The sequence below is a fragment of the Sylvia atricapilla genome, chromosome 12 (assembly GCF_009819655.1).
Source record: "Sylvia atricapilla isolate bSylAtr1 chromosome 12, bSylAtr1.pri, whole genome shotgun sequence".
Taxonomy (NCBI): Eukaryota; Metazoa; Chordata; class Aves; order Passeriformes; family Sylviidae; genus Sylvia; species Sylvia atricapilla.
The window spans coordinates 2,076,417-2,093,542 of NC_089151.1; the positions used below are offsets into that span (position 1 = coordinate 2,076,417).

Consider the following 17,126-nt stretch of genomic DNA (forward strand, 5'->3'; position numbering starts at 1 on the left):
CAAGCCAGAAGTTATGGGAGAGGGGGTAAACTTGTCACCCTTCATAAAAAAACCTGTTAACTTTCCGTTTTCTTATCCAAATGAAAAGAAGCAACAAAACCTGAGAAGAAAATTTACACCCGTGTCACCGGACTGAGCGGAGCCACCCACAAAATAAATCTATCAGACAAGATGATCTGGAATACTTAAAACTGATCCAAAGAAGAATGTTTGATTAACATATATTGAACATTCAACACTTTAACCGCTCCTTAAAGACAGAAATCCTAAAAGGGTGAGGTGGGCTATGGGCAGACCTTGTGCCAAGGCCTCTCGGCCTAGAGGCTTCGCTTATTCTGTCTCCTAATTAGTCTATCTTCTTGGATTTTTTTAATTAAACTTATAATTATTTTAAAAAAAGAGTAGAACTCGTTATTCCACGGCCATTGCCGCGTGTGCTGCCCCCGGCCGCCCTGAGCAGGGCCGGAGCCTCCCCTGAGGCGGGGCCATTTTGTGTCAGGGGAAGGGGCCATTTTGTGGCCTCCTCCTTCTCCTCGGGGCGAGCACCCACCCCAGCGGCTCCGAGCCGTGCCCGGCCGCTCTGCGGGGCTGCAGTGACTCCTCTCCCGGCCCTGAGGAGCTCCTGATGCCGCCTCGGAGCGGCCGCGGCTCCCGGAGCTCCCTCAGCGCTCCCTCAGCGGCGGAGGCCGCGCTCAGTCCTCCGCGCCGGCAGGGGGCGCTGCCGCCCGGCACAAGGAGCGGCTCCGTCCCGGGGCCTTCCGGGGTATCCCGGTGTGGTCCCGGTGTGATCCCGGGGTATCCCGCTCTCATCTCGGGGTATCCCGGCCCAGGGTGATCCCGGGTGATCCCGGGGGATCCCGCTCTCATCTCGGGGTATCCCGGCCCGGCGTGGTCCCGGGGTGATCCCGGGGTGATCCCGGGGTATCCCGGCCCAGGGTGATCCCGGCGGATCCCGGCCCCGTCCCGCTGTGATCCCGCTGTGATCCCGGCGGATCCCGGCCCCGTCCCGCTGTGTTCCCGCTGTGATCCCGCTGTGATCCCGGCGGATCCCGGCCCCGTCCCGCTGTGATCCCGCTGTGATCCCGGCGGATCCCGGCCCCGCCGCCATGGGGAAGAAGGGGAAGCGCGACAAGAAGGGGAAAGGCGCCGAGAAGACCTTGGCGAAGATGGAGAAGAAGGTGTCCCGCAGAGCCAAGAAGGAGGAGGTGACGGCCGTGAGGGAGCCCCGGGGGCAGGGGGAAGGCTGAGGACGGGGCTGGGAGCAGTGTGGATCAGGGAACAGCCGGAGATAATGGGTTGGAAGGGACCCACATGGATCATCCCATCCAGCTCCCGGCCCTGCGAGGATACAACAATCCCACCGTGTGCCTGGGAGTCCAAACCTCCTTGGATCCCAGGGATGCCCAGGGATCCAGGGTCTGGGGCTTTGGGATAGTGGAAGGTGTCCCTGCCATGGCAGGGATGGGACTGCGTGAGATTTAAAGTCTCTCATTCTCTGATTCTCAGCAGAATCTTCCTTAAATCCCTGCCCATCCCTTGTGTGTGACAACAGGTGTAAAAGAAGGACAGGAGAACACAGTTTAAGGCTCCTTCTTGCTTTCCATCCCCTTCATCCTTTACTTCATGTCTGAAAAGCAAATGAGAATCTTTGTTTCGTGTACTCCTAAAGGGGCTGCTCGTGTTGAAGCCTCAAAACAGTGACTTTTCCATGGTTAAAACGTGATGTTCATGGCCTAATTAAAGCCTAAAGGCATGGAAGGTGCCCCAGTAGATCTCTCCTGGCCGCAGGGAGAGCAGATTCCATGCTGCAGAGGGAAAATTCCCAGAGTTTGGAATGTTCTGCTTGGACCACACCTTCAGAAAAGTGACCTGGAGTTAGGAGATGAGCAGTGGGGTTGTAGGAGAGACCCAGAACCTCCCTCTTGCTGCAATCCTGCAGCATCCTTGGTCTGTCAGCAGTTTTGGGGGGTGGCACATTTTGGGTGTAACTCAGTGACGTTGGAAGGGAATAAAGATGCACGAGGTTTCTCTGGATGTAAAAGAGCTTCCAGTTCTACCTGAGCAGTTATTTTTCTTTCTTTAAAAATAAAAAAGGGAAATTGTGGGAGTGAGTGCAGGTTTCATGTGTGCTCCTGTGCATGTCAAGCTGCTCATGTCTGGCTTTTTTTTTATTATTATTTTCTTTTTGTTGCAGGAGGATCTCGAAGCCCTGATAGCAGAATTCCAAAGTTTGGATGCTAAAAAGACCCAAGTAATTGAGTCATCCTGTCCACCCCCATCACCCAGGTGAGAGCTTGTGTGAGGCTTTGTAGAGCAGTTGGGGTGCTTTTAATGGCATTTATTTATAAAAAGTTATTTCCCAAGAGTGAAAGGTATAGCTGATATCTGGAGTTGTGGAACACCTGGAATACTGAATTCACGGTTTAAAAGAGACCAAAAGCCTTTTTTTGGGCATCAAAATCCACTTTTTAACCACCCCATCAGCACAAGGGAGGCAAAGCAGGGTTAGATTTCAGGGCTTTGAGGGAAAATGAAAGGAAGTTTTGGATTTGGACTAGAGGGATGAAGGGAATTCAGAGGGAAAAAGATGTGTCATGAGGTAAAACCCACTTTTTGAAGTGGGCTTCACAAACTTGGGGTATTCAGGAGAGCAGTGACCAGCAGCAAGTGCAGAATAATGACACAGATAAATGGAGAGGAGACAGCCCAGAGTTCTGTGCCCTCATAAAAGTCATCTTTGTTCCTGCCACCCCGGCATTAAAATTCAGGAGCTCACGTCAAAGGGGGAGTTAAATCACAGAGTAACGTGTGCTCCTGAAATAGGAGAGCCTCTCAGACAGTGCCCAATTCATCTTGCTGGAAGTTTTGGAAGAAATTAATTTCTTTGGAGAAGTTTTTAGCCCTGGGGTGAACATCACAGCAGGGTAATTTGGCAGATGATGGAGAGACCTTTGTGGCTTTAGGGCAGAGGTGCTGGTCTCTGAGTTAAAGGCTCCAAGGTTCAGGGTTTTACAGGGCTCTCACATCTTTTTTTTTTTTTCCCCCATCCTCTTTTTTTCTTGCAGGCTGAACTGCTCCCTCTGTGCTCACCCCGAGAGAGACGAGCTGATCCTTTTTGGAGGTGAATATTTCAATGGCCAAAAAGTAATGTATACTTCATTTTCTTCTTCTTTATCTCCCCCCCTCCCTCCTTTTCCTGCAATTTGCACGGGTCTCATTTGAAGGGAAATTCAAGGCAGAGTCATAAAATATGTATTTGTCCCTGAATGAGAGCAAAATAGCCTTTTAATTCTGCCATGGCTCTGTCTCATGGCTGAGCAGTTGGCAGGAAGGAGACACGCTGGAACCCATTAAGGAGTCAGAGTGATTGTCTCAGCATCAATATTTCAGGGCTTCATAATTTCTCCAGACTTAATTGTAGCCATATCTGCCCCTCGTTTGGGATAACTAGTGAAGAATCTCTTCCACTTCTCAAAACAAGATATTTCTGCACCTTTGCTGCTGGCTGCCTTGGAGATGGGAGCAGCAGCAAATTAACTGCACTCAGGAATATACTCTTTTCCCCTGAATTTCTGTAGGTTGCAAGTGGTTGTTGTGCTCCTGGAGACGTGATGTTTGGCCACCTTAGAGTTACCCACTGAGATGAGCTGAACTAATTCTGCTTTTTTTTGTGTTTTTTTTACCACCTGGAGCTGTTCTTTGCTCTGGAGTTGAGCAGCTTTAACCTGAACCTCCAGCTTTTGAAATCCTCATATCTCAAGCTGTCACCAAAGGGTTTGGGAAGGAATATTCCAGCCCAGTGGAGGAGTTGCTGCCTTCCCAGTGCAGTGCAGCAGCTCGTTGTCCTCCTTCCCTGCCTGCTGAGGAGGTTGGGCTTTGCAATCTTCACCCCAAATGCAGAGCTGAGCTGAGCTGTTTCCTCTCACAGACCTACCTGTACAATGACCTGTACATTTACCACATCAGGAAGAACAGCTGGGCCAAACTGGACATCCCCAACCCACCCCCGAGGCGTTGTGCTCACCAGGTAAAGCTCTGGCTGCCGCAGCAGCAGCTGGGGGTGTTCTAAAAGATCATTTGGGAGGTGGGTTTGAGTTTTGGTCACCTCCTGAGAGTTTCTTGCTTGTCTTTGTTCTGCTCATAACTGGCTGTCAGTGGGTTTCACTTCAGCTTTTCTGCTTGGGCCTGTCCAAGGTGCTCTGGTCCTTGGTGTCCTCTGCTCAGTGTGGAGTGGAGATTTGGGGCTGTGTCTTTTGGTTTGGCACAACTCAAGCAGAGCCAGGGAGGGGAGATTTCTTCTTCAGAAATGAATTCTCTTTGCTGCATCGTACAAGGACCAGCTCAAATCCATAATCCCGGGGGGGGCCCGGAATTTTCAAACTGGAATTTGACCAAAGTCCATCGTTCCCTTCATGGCCACAGCCCTACACCTGTGAACATCCCAGACACTGCCACTGCTGCCAGCAGGGAGCACTTGGGCTCTCCTCCACCCCTCTGCAAATCCAGCTCACTGCCTGCTCGTGAGGGTGAAGCCTTTGGGTTGGTTTACTTCATGTGAACACCTGCACAGCAGAACCTGGACCAAAGACTTGTGTTTTTTGCAGGTCTTTGGCCCTCACCAGCTGATAGATTTTCTTACCTGCTGCAGCCAGTGGGTGACTGGTGCCTTCCCAAAGCTGCCATACAGGATGTGAATGTCCTTTTCCTACCCATCCCAAAGCTCCCTGGTAAGATCCAACATCCCAATTAGGTTCATATCCCTTCGTTACTAAGTGCCAGTCTTGCTCCGAGCTGTGAATCCTTGGTTTCAAAGATCCTGACTTGATTTTTAGGCTACTTCGTGTCGTTTAAAATAGAACTTGGTTTCAGAGGCCACATTCCAGTAGCCAGCAGGTGGCTGTCGAGCAGCTCAGTCCAAAGGGAGCAGCTCAGGAGCTGCAGCTGGATTACAACAACAATAAACTGAGCAGCCCTGCTTCAGCAGTGTTTTCTGTCTGACAATTCATCGTGGTTTCACAGGAGACAGTTCAGCCCCATGAGTTTACTGGTTTCTCTTACCTTGTGGCTTTATATTTAATGCATAGCTCAGAGTTAAACAGAAGTGTGTCTGTGGGTGCCAGCTGCATGTTTTCAGTTTTATTTGTCATCTCTGGTCTCTGGCACACAACCCACTGCTGGAATTGAGGTGAGAAGAGCTATGGGCAGGTGTTGGCAGTTTTTCAAGGAAAAGGTTTGGTTTTGTCATGAATTTCAAGCCAGCTTTTGGAAAGGTCACCCACAAGTATGAGCAGGCTGTTGCATAAACCTTCCCTTTAAGCTTTTAAGCACTGGATGCCCATGGAATTCAGTCACACATCCCCTTTGTTCAGGTAACTTCATGCTCCCACAAATCCTGCCTGAAAGCACATCCTGGGTTTTCTTATTTAATCATTTCATGTTTGGGCTGGTTTGTGGCAGGGCCTGGTCCCGTGTGGGGCTGAAAATTGTTTTTTGGTGGGGAGACAGGCAGGGAATGAACCTTGTGAGGAAAGTGATCGTTAGCCCAGTGTTGAGCTGGGATGGGTACCATGGAGAAAACACAAATTGGAATTTGCACAGCATTTCTTGGGATTCTTGGGGTTCCTTCCTTCTTCCTTGGTCCTAACACAGATAATTTTATTGAGGTGGAGTCTTGCTCTTCTCCCTGCTTTTAACTGGCATCTTGCATCCCAGAGGTGTTTTGGTGCTGCTGTGTGTGAAACAAAATAAAAAAACACCCTCTCTGCTATGACAAAATCAAAGCAGTAACAGCCTCTCCTCTTGTTCAAATGTTGCACATTTCCTTCTCTATTTGAGGGGTTTTTTTGTTGTTTGTTTGGGGGTTTTGTTTTGTTTCTTTCGTTTGTTTGGTTTTGAACAGAGATAGTGGAACAGTTTTTGTTACATTAATCCCAAGATGTTTCCTAGGACACTTGGAAGTTCCCCCAGGAGGTGGGAAGAGCCCAGCTCCTTGGCCAGCTTTTCCCTTACTCTGGGGAAGGTGTGCTAAACCATGAGCACCTTTTAATCCAAATTCTCCTTCCATCAGCCCCAGGGAGCTGCTGCTGTTCCCTGGGATTTGGAGCCTTGTGCTTGAGCAGGGGAGTTGTGTGCCTGGTTTGGAATCCTGCTCTGATCCAGCTCTTCCTTGTCCTGCAGGCTGCTGTGGTGCCCACGGCTGGGGGGCAGCTCTGGATCTTTGGAGGGGAGTTTGCCTCTCCCAACGGGGAGCAGTTCTACCACTACAAAGATCTCTGGGTCCTGCATTTGGCCACCAAGACCTGGGAGCAGATCAAGTAAGTGCTGAGCCCTCGTGTCACACTTTTGCCAGGAAGTTTGGATCTCAGTGATCCTTGGGATCCTGGTGTTCAGTTTGGTGTTGGCCTCATGGCCAGCATGATCCAAGTTTGATTCCTGGTCCTGTGCTGTGATTTCCCAGCTCTGCCTTAAATACAGAGGTGCCCATGCTCAAAGGGGTGGGGAAGACACCTGCAGAAAGAAGTGGGAATGAGAGGTGTGTTCCAAGTCTGTTGAGACCAAAGCCTGTTTAATTCATAGCTGATTTTTGGGGTGTGGGTCTGTCTTGGGGTTAACTGAAGAGAAGAGTATCATGAGCAGCTCTCTGTTTCCAGATGTCCAAAACTGGTGCTGTTTTCCTGGGCTCCTCCAGTGGGGGCTGTACAAGACCAGTGCGAGGCTCTCCCAGTTTTAACACCACTTTGTATCTACCCAGCTTCACTCCTGCTAACTGACATTTGCTGCCCCCAGATTCCTTGGGATAAACAAGCCAATAATTCAGGCCTGTCAAAGGAAACAGGTGCCAAAAGTTTTTTGACAGGAGTGAAGGTGTAAATATTTTCACTGGATCTGGCCCAAAGTCCTCTGTTGATGTTTCTTTAACCTTTGGCTCCTTGCTTTGGCTGCTCATGGTTTGTATTTTCATGACAGGAGAGTTCTGATGACATCCAGTGGGCTGAGAGGCAGGAGATTGGCTTTGAGTTTGGGATTGGCTTCCTCTTGGACTTTGGGATTGTCTTGTACTCAGAACACAGCTTTGGGTGGGACAGGTGGGAATTTGGAGTCTGCTCCATTTGAGCTTCCTGCCGTGTTTGGGTGGCCCTGTGTCCTTCAGCCTTGCTGGAATTTTGGGGACATCCGTGCCCTGGTCTCAGTGTTGCAGTCAGACAGAGCACATCCCCTCCCCATCCTTGGGCTGCTCCTGGAGCTGCATTAATGAGGCAAAGGGAGGGAATGGCTTTGTTCTAACGCTGACTTGGCTGAGCACAAAACTCCTGGTTCTGCTGCCTCTTTGCTTTTCCATAGGGCATCTTGATCAGGAGGCTGCTTGGAAAGGGGGAGAGGAGAGGGCTGAGGTGATTGTTGTGTTCTACAAGGGATTTTTTTTCCTGCTTCCTTTAAAACTCTGATCATGACACCTGCTGCACTTCACTTCCTTCAGCATTTCCCATTTGTTGGGATCGTGGTGGGGAACCATCCCTGGTACCAAGAGCCTTCACACAGACCAAGGAATCATTCCATGTATCCAGTGTGCTGCCAGTGTTACCTGAGTAAATGCCAGGTGACACACAGGGGGTACAGACTAGTGCGGGGTTTAGAAAACATCATTTTAGTGCAAGTAATAAAGTAATAAAATTAATTATTCATGGAGGAATGTCTGGGCAAGAGAGGCCAAGTTTCTGTTTCTGTTCCCATGGGAAGGAACACGAGTGCCCCATTCCAGGAGGGTTTGATGCTGGGATCTAAACATGACTTTCTAGGAGGTCTGGTTATTGCAGCCCCACAGTTCTGATTCCAGACAGTGGTGTCCTTCCTGCCCTACAAACCATCCTGGTGCCATGAGAGGAGAGGGTTTGATTCTGAAACACTTGGGAAGAGAAAACCTGGACTAACTCTGAAAACTTCCCTGTGCTGAGGAAGTGCAGCTCCATTTTCTCCTAGCACAGAGCACAGTAGTGCCAGGCTGCCTGACAAAGTTAAAAGCTGCTAAATTTAGCAAGATTTAGCTGTGTTTCCTTGCATTTTGCATGCACAAAGATGATCCAAACACAGCAAATCCCAGCCCGTTAGAAGCCGTGCCAGCAGCTGACTTTGACTTAGTGCAGCCACCTTATCTCGTGTGTGATGCATGAGGTTTCCTCAGTCCATGAACTGTTTGTTACCCTGCCTTGGAGCAGCAATATTTTAACCTCATTGCCTCATTCCTTCCTAGAGAGAACATTCCCACTCAGCTCTCTGTGGCCCAATGCTCTCCCTCAGGGAAAGACAGGGAGCATCCTTGGGGCTTGGGAATTGCCACATCCCTTTTTTGGAACTTCCTTCACTGAAATTCTGGAATGCTGGTGACTCTCTGTATCTCCCTGGTGCTATAAATTCCCCAGTTTCACCAGTGTCTGTTTAACTGGAGCAGTCCCTGCAGTGGAGGATGGCCCAGCACAGGGTTGGGTCTGATGGATGCCTCTCCTTGCTCACCACAAGAATGGTGTCCTGCTACACCAGGTAGAAGGTGTTTAAAGAAAAGGGTGTTTTGGTGTAAATCAGGTGGATTGTCAGCCCAGAAATGAGTTTGTTCTTTGGTAGATCAGGATCCAGGTGTACAGCTGTGGACTGACTTTGCAAAGGGCTGAAATTGAGGATTTTGGGGCCCTGTGCTCATTGTATTTTCTCTTCTCTACTCCCACCTGAGACACAAGGGGACAGGATTTGTGTGTGCCACTGACCCCAACACTGGGACATTCCCAGGGAAAGGTGTAAAACAACACAAATCTGAGTTCAGCTTCCTCTGCAGGATAAAAGTGCTCTGTCCTCAAGTGCCTCTGTGATGGCATGTTCTCTTCATATCCCCACTTTTGTTATTACTGAACATTCCCAAGCTTCACCTGAGCATCCTCTGGATGAAGAGGCAATTCCTGCAGCCACTGGGACAAGTAATTCATGAATCTGGGGGCTGAATTCAGCTCTGGTTTGTTACTACAAGTCCCAAAGTAACTCCACAGGAAAAAGAAAATTCTTCATGGAGCAGCTCAGATCAGCCTCGTGCTGTACATGTGTAGAGCCAGTCCTTAGCCAGACTTTTTCATCTATTTTTAAAAAAAAAAAGTCTGGAGAATTTACAGCTCCCTCCCACGTGTCTGCTTTCTGGTGTCAACCCCATGAAATAGAGCATTAATCACAAAGTCTGGGGAACCATTTCCAAAATGTTTCTCTGGGACCAAGAGCAGTGAAACAGGTGAAAGGGAAGAGTTTGCATTTGGGAAACAAGTGGCAGGAAGATTCTCCTGGAGTGGGAATGAGGTTCTGCATCACTGACTGTGCCATTTGTGCCTCGGAGTTAAATCTACATTGGTGGGAGCTTGATTAAAACACATCAGTGCATAAACTTCTATTGATTTTGAACTCAGAGGAAACCTGTTTGACAAACAAGGCACGAGATAGTCTCTGAGAACAGGGTTTTAGTGCTCATGTTGGGTTTTAATTCATTCATCCTCTCCTCAAAAAAAATAAAAAGATGATTTAAAAAGTGCCATCTTTGGGAGTAATGACACAAGAGCTTTATTACAGCGAGAGAAAATACTGATTTCAGGTCTTGATGAAATTAATACCAGAGGTGCTGTTCTGCAGGGTGATACTTAAAGATCCAGTAAATGCTTGCAAAAACCTCCTCTCTCTTAGAATAAAGAGTCCAAGCAATCAATATTAATTCAGTCTTCCCCAAACGCTGCTGTTCTGGTGGAGTTTCTCATTATCACCGGGGTGAGGTTGTCATTTTCCGTGGTGAATAAGGGCCCTCGTTTTCTCTCTCCACAGAAATCCATCACCACATTCCCAGCTCCCTGCTGCCACTCTGAAGTGTGGCTTTAGGTTTTGCTGCTGGTTTCAGCTTCATTTATTTAGGCCCTGATTGTGCAATCACTTCCACACCTCAGGGCTGCCTGTTGGAGGAGTCCTGCTGGGCTCTGTGATGCCAGCTGGGAACTTTGAGAGACTCCTCAGTGGGGGAAAATGGGATGGATTCATCCATGGGGGCACAGAACACACACAGCAAACCCTCTTTGGCCTGGAGTTGTCTTTGTTGGAAGTTGTTGGAGTTGTTTTTGTTGTCTCTCGTGTGGTGCTGTTGATGAACATGAAGAAGGAAGGTGAATCCATGGTGGAATGGTGTCCAGCTCCTCAGGAGCCTTTTGGATGGGACAGATGGAGTGGGTGTTGCTTGTTCCTAGAAATGGAAGCAGCACATTTAACTGAAAGGTCAGGAAAGCTTGAAAGAGCAGAACAGGAATGTGTGGCTGCTTTTGAGTGTGTAGGATCATGGAGTGAGTCACAGAGTCATGGAACGGTTTGGGTTGGAAAGGATCCTAAATGCCATCCCATTCCTCTCCCTCCATGGACAGGGACACCTTCCACCATCCCAGGTTGTTCCAAGCCCCATCCAGCCTGGCCTTGGACACTTCCAGGGATCCAGGGGCAGCCACAGCTTCTGTGGGCACCCTGTGCCAGGAAAAATTCCTTCCCAACACCCCATCTCTCCCTGCCCTCCTTCACTAGGATAATGATGATAACAATGACTTGTTTTGCTGCATGCAGTGCCTTTGTTCTTGAGGAAATCTGGGTGTTTCCTGAAGTGTTTTCACTGGTTTGGTGTCACAGCCCAGCTGCAGGTGGATGAGTGAAGGTGTTGTGGGTATGTGATTTCCTGAGATGCTGAGGGAGGAGGGATGGCAGAGCCAGGCTTTGTCTCTCGGTGCTTGGAGAAAACATCTCTGTTTGGAGTGACTTCCCTGCAACTCTGAAGTGCTGTTCATTAAACTTTCCTGAAGAATCAGCTCCTGAGTCATCACTGAGAAGACTTTGGGTGCTCTTAGGGTGGTTTATCTCTAGGAATAAAGCTGCCCAAGAGTTCCAGGAAGAGCCTGCTCTGGTGAAAAGCAGACAGGGTTTGAGGCAACCACGTTCCAAATGGTTCCCATTTCCAGGAGAGGCTGAGCTCAGCCAGCTCAGCTGCCAATGGCTTCGATAAAAATGGCCTGATGCACTGCCAGGAGGGGGGATTTTGCTGAGAAATGGAATTTTTTGGTGTTTCAGGGCACCAGGAGGGCCCTCAGGACGAAGTGGACATCGGATGGTTGTGTGCAAAAGGCAGCTGATCATCTTTGGAGGTTTCCACGAGAGTGCCAGGTGGGTTGCTGGAGTGGCTGGGAGTTTGAGTCCTCCTTAAGAAAAGCAACAAAATTTCACCAGTAACAGAAATCTGGGTGTTAATGGGAGGGTTGTCCTCAGCAGGGCTGGAACTGAACTGGATTTTTGTGTTAGAAAGACAAGGGATCTTGATTTCAAGTCCTCAGGTGTGGGAGCAATCGTTGTAGCACTGAAGCCAGCTGCCCATCCTTGTAGCCAGAGCTCAGCCCAGCACTTTGGCCTCTGAATTTGTCAGATCCTTGTCTTGTAGAAGCACCTTTTCCACTGGGGGCTGTGAGTAGAGCTCTGAAGTGCTGTTCTCTCCTGTCCTGAGTGTCCCCATCACAAAATGTGCTGTGCCCACGTGCTCTCTGCAGAGATTTCATCTACTACAACGATGTCTATGCCTTCAACCTGGACTCCTTCACCTGGAGCAAGCTGGCTCCTGCAGGGATGGGGCCTGCTCCAAGATCTGGCTGTCTAATGACTCCCACCCCTGAGGGCAACATCATCATCTATGGAGGCTACTCCAAACAGGTAAGGGACACTTTGTGCTAAGTCAGGTGTTGTCCCCAGGCTGGGAACCAAAACGGGCATCTTCTAATTCTGCCTTTTTTTCATGCACTTCTGCTGATTGAGGGGCTAATCTTGGTTCAGATGATTTCTCTGTTCTCTCTGCTATTCTAATCCAACAGAAGGAATTGATATCACTGAGGGAGGAATAAGCAGCTGGGAGAAATGACATTTTTTTGGCAACTTAAAGCATCCTCAGGTATTCCTTTGTGCTCCAGCACTTGCAGGTTAAAAGCAGCAGTTGCCAGGAGACTTTTGTTTTGTGCCATCCCTGGCAGAGGTGAGGGAGCAAACTCAAATAAGCCAAGAAAGACTTTTTGACAAGAAGAACCAGGCTCCTCCAGCTCTGCTCCTTGCTCTGTTAATCCTGGGAATTTGTACCAGAGAGCACAAATTCCTCATGGAGCAGGTATCCCTGTGTCCATGCTGGGCAGCAGGAAGGAAATGTTTCATTGAGCAGAAGGCTCCTGCAAAAGCTTTTCATGTTGGGAATGCAGGCAGAGGCCCCAGCTCCTGCTGCTCCCGTGGAAAGGCAGCAGGGGAGGAGGACGCCTTGTTCTTTTGAGGGGAATAAATGAACAAAGGAGGGAAGCAGGGAGAGAAGGGAGTTGCTCTCTCTGTATATTTAGAAGCATCTGTGCCTCCTCAGGGCCCGAGCTTTGGGCTGTGCTCATCAGATGTGCCTTGGATCACGGCAGTGATGACACAGAGCCTTTTCCCCCTGAAAGGGCTTTGTTCTCTCCCTTCTCTGTCCTGTGTCCTCCCTCCGGAGGGTGGGGAGGAAGCAGGCTGCATGCTCTGCTAGGTGTGGAGTTCTTCTGGAAGCAGCCGGGCTCCAAATGCCCCGTGGAAAGAGAAAAGTCACACGTGTTTGCACTTGGTTCTGTTCCACTGCTGCTCTGGGTTGGTGTGTGCTGATAAAAATGAAGGAGAAGGGATGGGGGGAATGCAAAGCTGCCCTCAGCCTTTGGCAGGGCACTGAGCAAGGCTGAGAGCTGGGGGAAGTTCTCTGCAGCTTGGAAAACAGCTTTTCCGTTAGAACAGGCACTCCATTAAAGCAAAAACAGACATTCCATTAAGACTTTTTAACAGATGTTCAAAATCTCCTTCCTTTGTCATGGGCAGAGCTCTGTGTGCTTCTCTCTGATGGGCCATTCCTGCCAGGCTTTGCTTTTGTGGCACAAAACTGACCAAAGCTGTGGACAGAATTTTCTCTGCAGCCTTCAGCATGCTCCTGAAAATTAATTCAGCAGGATATGGCCCCTCTAGGAGAGACCCAATTCTGTTAATGTGTGGCTATTTAATTCTCATTGTGTCTTCACTTAGAGCTGATTGTGGAGCTGAGTGTCTGGGTTTGCTTTGAAGTGAAGAAAATGTGTTTGTCTGGGATACTCTTGGGAGGAGGTAGACATGGAGAAAACAATACTTAATTGGAGTTGGGCAGCTACAGGAGAGGATTTATTCCTTGTCTCCAGTTACAGGGGCAGATACTCCAGTCAGGGGTGCTGTGAAGGCATTTTGGGGAGTCTGAAGACATTTTTACATCTGAAACCAGGCAAATATCCAAGCAAAGCACCATTCATCAAGTGCAGAGTATTCTTAGGAGAGGCAGGACTAAGTCACACATGTGATGGGAAATTTTGAAGGGAAGAAAATCATAATAGCTCTTCTCTTGGAATAGGGACATAATTTGGCTGTCACACTGCTGGAGGAGGGTGGTGGCATGGCAGGGCTGCTGTCCTGTGATGGGCAGGCAGCTGGGAAGGCAGAAACAGAGTTTTGGTGCCTGCTTTGAGTTCCTGAACTTGCAGAAGGGATGTGGAGAATCTCTTCTCAATGACATGTCAGTCCAGGCCTGAATTCCTTTCATGGGGCCTGGATTAAAAAGTCTTCCCTGCCTGGGGAAATAGAAGCAGAATAAATGAAGTGTCTTGTCTGAGGCACTCCAGGACTTGCCTTGCAGAGCCTTGGTCCCCAGATGTGGCTTTGCTGGGCCAGCCACTGGATTTTCCTGAACAAACCAGGCTGTAAATGGTGAAAAAGGAGCTTTCCCACCCTGGGTGTGACTGCCTGGAGATGCTGATGCCTGATATTTTAAAAAGGAGGATTTTCAGCACAATGGTGTCTCCATTCCTGTTTCCTCAGCAGCCTGGAGATGATAAAGACAATTTCTGTGATCTCCTATGGAAGGGGATGTTGTGGGTGCTGCCAGCCCTGCCTAGAACAGCCCTCAGAATGCCCAGAGGAGCTCAGAGCTGCTCTCCTGCTGATCCTAAAGATGTCCTCAGCCCTTTGCTGTGCTGGGGATGGGGCTTGCTGCAGCGAGCTGCATTTTGGGCTGTGTGAAGCACCGAGCATTGCTAGGCAACAGAGGGGCTGGAGCTGCTGCTGCTCCACCTTGCAGGTGCAGCCTACAGGCCAGGGGAGGGCTGGGGTTACACGTGGGCAGGGCTTTGGGATGCCAGAGATGGCTGGATGTGGGGATCTTGTCGTTGTTTTGGGGTTTTTTTTTTTTTTAGTGGCAATCGTCACAAAGCTGAAGTGGATTCTGCTGAGAGATGTGGAAGTGTGTGAATTGTAAGGTCTGGTGGGATGGTTCCCTCTGTAGCTCTGCCTGCTGAACACTTGTGCTGTCTGGATGTTTTTGAACGCTGTTCATCTCATGTCAGACAGTTTTAGCACATGGAAAATCCTGATCCTCGAGCTCCCCGTGCCTCAGTTTCTTTGCAGTCTGTCAGCAGAGTTGGAATTTTCACCTGATACCTGTGAAGCTCTTGTGAACTCCCCACTGTGCCTGCATGTGCAAACCACAGGCTGTCCACAGGGAATATCCCAGCCACTTTTGTGCTGGAAACAAACACCTGGAACTTTAAAGCACAAAGGACAGGGAGGCAGCAGGAACCTCTTGTGAGTGATGGAATGATTTGCTCAGGGCTGACTTGTCCTGGCTGGGAGGGGATGGATTTCTCCAGCAGCTGGAAGTGTCTGTGACAACAAAAACTGACTCCCACTCCACCTCATCGGGGTTTTCTGAGCCCAGGGAGCTTTCTCATGTGTGTTTACTGCAGGGAGCTTTTCCAGGAGAAAGAATGTTTTCGCACACAGCTTGGGTGTTGTGGAGCCAGCTGCTCTCCTGTGTTTGCTCTCCTGCCTCTCACACAGCGCTGAGCTCCTCACACTTCACCTGGGTGGAGTTAGGCAGTGTCTGGAACACACTTCAACCTCTCCTCCCTAAGAATGGGACACATTCCCAGGAATTGGATACCAGGCCCTGCAGAGCAACAGCAAAACCTGCCAGGGTCCAGGGTGTGCAGCAGGACTCTCACCCTGAGGCTGGACCCACTTGGTTTTAATCCCCTCTGACAATTTATTTCTCTCCTCTGGGTGCCAAATTCCTGCATCCTGTAGTCTCCTACAGCTCCTCTTCCTGAGGGCTGCCACCCTGGGATCCACTGTGACATCCTGGGAGCAGTAGTTCCTCATCCCAGCAGTGCCATGGCCCCAGGAGGAAGGGAATTACAATCTGTGCCTGAAGGCTGGGTGGATAATGACATTATTAACACACCTCCTACAGTGGTGTGGCACAGAGCTGCCTTGGAATGCTGCTGTTGCCATGGAGCACTGGAATCCAGGGCCTTCCAGGGAGAGGAGCAGGGAAATCCACACTGAAAGTCAGCATTGAATGGCTTCTGCTGAGCTCTCACCTTGTCCTTGCTGTTCTCTTGCTGTTGATTTTTGTAGGGACGGGAGTTGGGGCTTCTGTTGGGTGTTTAGGGGGTGAACTTTTGCCTCAGGGCTGTGTGGGACCCCAAATGGCTGCAGGGGACAGAGCTGTCACCTCTGCCTGTCCTGTGCTGCCTCAGGTGGGTGACAGGGACCCACAGCCTGGGCTGGTCACAGGGGTGGGCCTTTGCTCATTGCACATCAGAGCTTCTGCTCAACATCCAGAGCAGAATCCCAGAGGATTGCAAGCCCTGGGAAGTTGTCATGTCCCACTGTGGGGAGTGGGACTCTGCTCCTTTTACAGGAGTTAAATCAGCCCCTTGAGAGCCCCTGGTTCTGTCTGGGGCAGAGTCAAAGGCAGGAGCTTGGCTCTTCATTTCCTCAGTGCTGCCCATCCTTCCTTTGCAGACCAGTTGGTTTTAATCCCCTGTGACAATTTATTTTGCTCTGGGTGCCAAAATTCCTGCATCCCCATGTCTCCATACAGCCACAAATGCCCAGAAATCTGTGCTGCAGCCCGGAGAGCCCTTCCTGCTGCCACAGGCAGGAATTCTGGCACATCCCAGGTCTATCCCTGTTTTGAATTCCATGGTTTGGAGCTGCCTGATGCTCCTCTCCTTGCCCAGTCTCAGTGTTTGCATTTTCAGTTGGATCCCCTCTGTGATTTGGCCACTGAGGCTGTTTCCCTGAGCTTCCCTGTGTTTCCTTTCCCTGCAGAGGATCAAGAAAGATGTGGACAAAGGCACCCTGCACACAGATATGTTCCTGCTGAAGGCTGAAGGGGCAGGCAAGGAGGAAGGTGAGCACTGCAGGCTTGGGGATGCAAATCCTCTCCCTTCCTTGGAACAGCACACCAAAAAAACCTGGAATCAAATTCCCTTCTCAGTGATAACCTCTGTGCCCCAGTCTTGGCTCAGGAAGAAATCCAGGAAAGAAGATTTTAGTGATTTTTTTTTTTAATTTTTTTCAGTTTGCGTGTGGGAGGGAATTAAAACAACATTTCCAAATTCCTGTTTCTGGGACATTTTGGTCAGTGCTTTCCTGTTCCACGACAGAAAATCTTTGAGACTGCAGAATTCTCCTGTAGTAGGTTATTCCTGGTACCTGCTAAAGCTGCTCCATCCTTCCCTTCCCAGCTGGAGAAGGGAGAGAAAATCCAATGGGAGACTCATGGACTGAGATAAGGACAGGGAGAGATCCCTCAGCTCTCTCCCTGCTCCAGGCTGGGCCCATTCCATGGGGTGCAATTCCTCTGGAACAGATTGATCCATTGTGGGTCATTGGTGATCTTGGATTGGAATAGGAATTCCATCACTTTCCTGAGGAGATTTTCTCCTCAGGCAATGGGACAGTTTTGGAGGTGAATTTCTAAAATGTTAAAGCTGTGATTGATTTCTCCAAAGCTGTCTGGGATGGGATTTGGGGAGGAGGGTTGGTCACCAGCACTGTCTGGATTCCAGGTCCTGTTTGCATTTTTCCTATTTATAGTTTTATCTGGGTGGAATTGCAGCTCCTTCAGAAGCCTGGGAGTGCTTCTCCCACCCTGCATTTCAGGGATTTGCTCTGAAGTCAGAGTAGAAGGGATTGAAGAAAAGCAGAGAGATAGAGCACAAGTTCTT

The 17,126-nt window shown here is 49.5% G+C and overlaps 2 protein-coding genes across 2 annotated transcripts in view; both read left to right on the forward strand.

Annotated features, from left to right (window-relative positions):
• The window catches only part of LOC136366440 (large neutral amino acids transporter small subunit 1), a 268,449-nt gene that overhangs the window by 50,150 nt on the left and 201,173 nt on the right, over positions 1 to 17,126 (forward strand). The window lies entirely within an intron of this gene.
• Positions 892 to 16,817, forward strand: LOC136366430 (kelch domain-containing protein 4-like). The gene is made up of 8 exons (XM_066327465.1): positions 892 to 1,205; positions 2,195 to 2,286; positions 3,066 to 3,144; positions 3,929 to 4,027; positions 6,178 to 6,314; positions 11,119 to 11,211; positions 11,589 to 11,748; positions 16,225 to 16,817. The coding sequence occupies exons 1-8, from the start codon at positions 1,107 to 1,109 to the stop codon at positions 16,465 to 16,467; spliced, it is 1,002 nt and encodes a 333-aa protein (XP_066183562.1). The 5' UTR covers positions 892 to 1,106; the 3' UTR covers positions 16,468 to 16,817.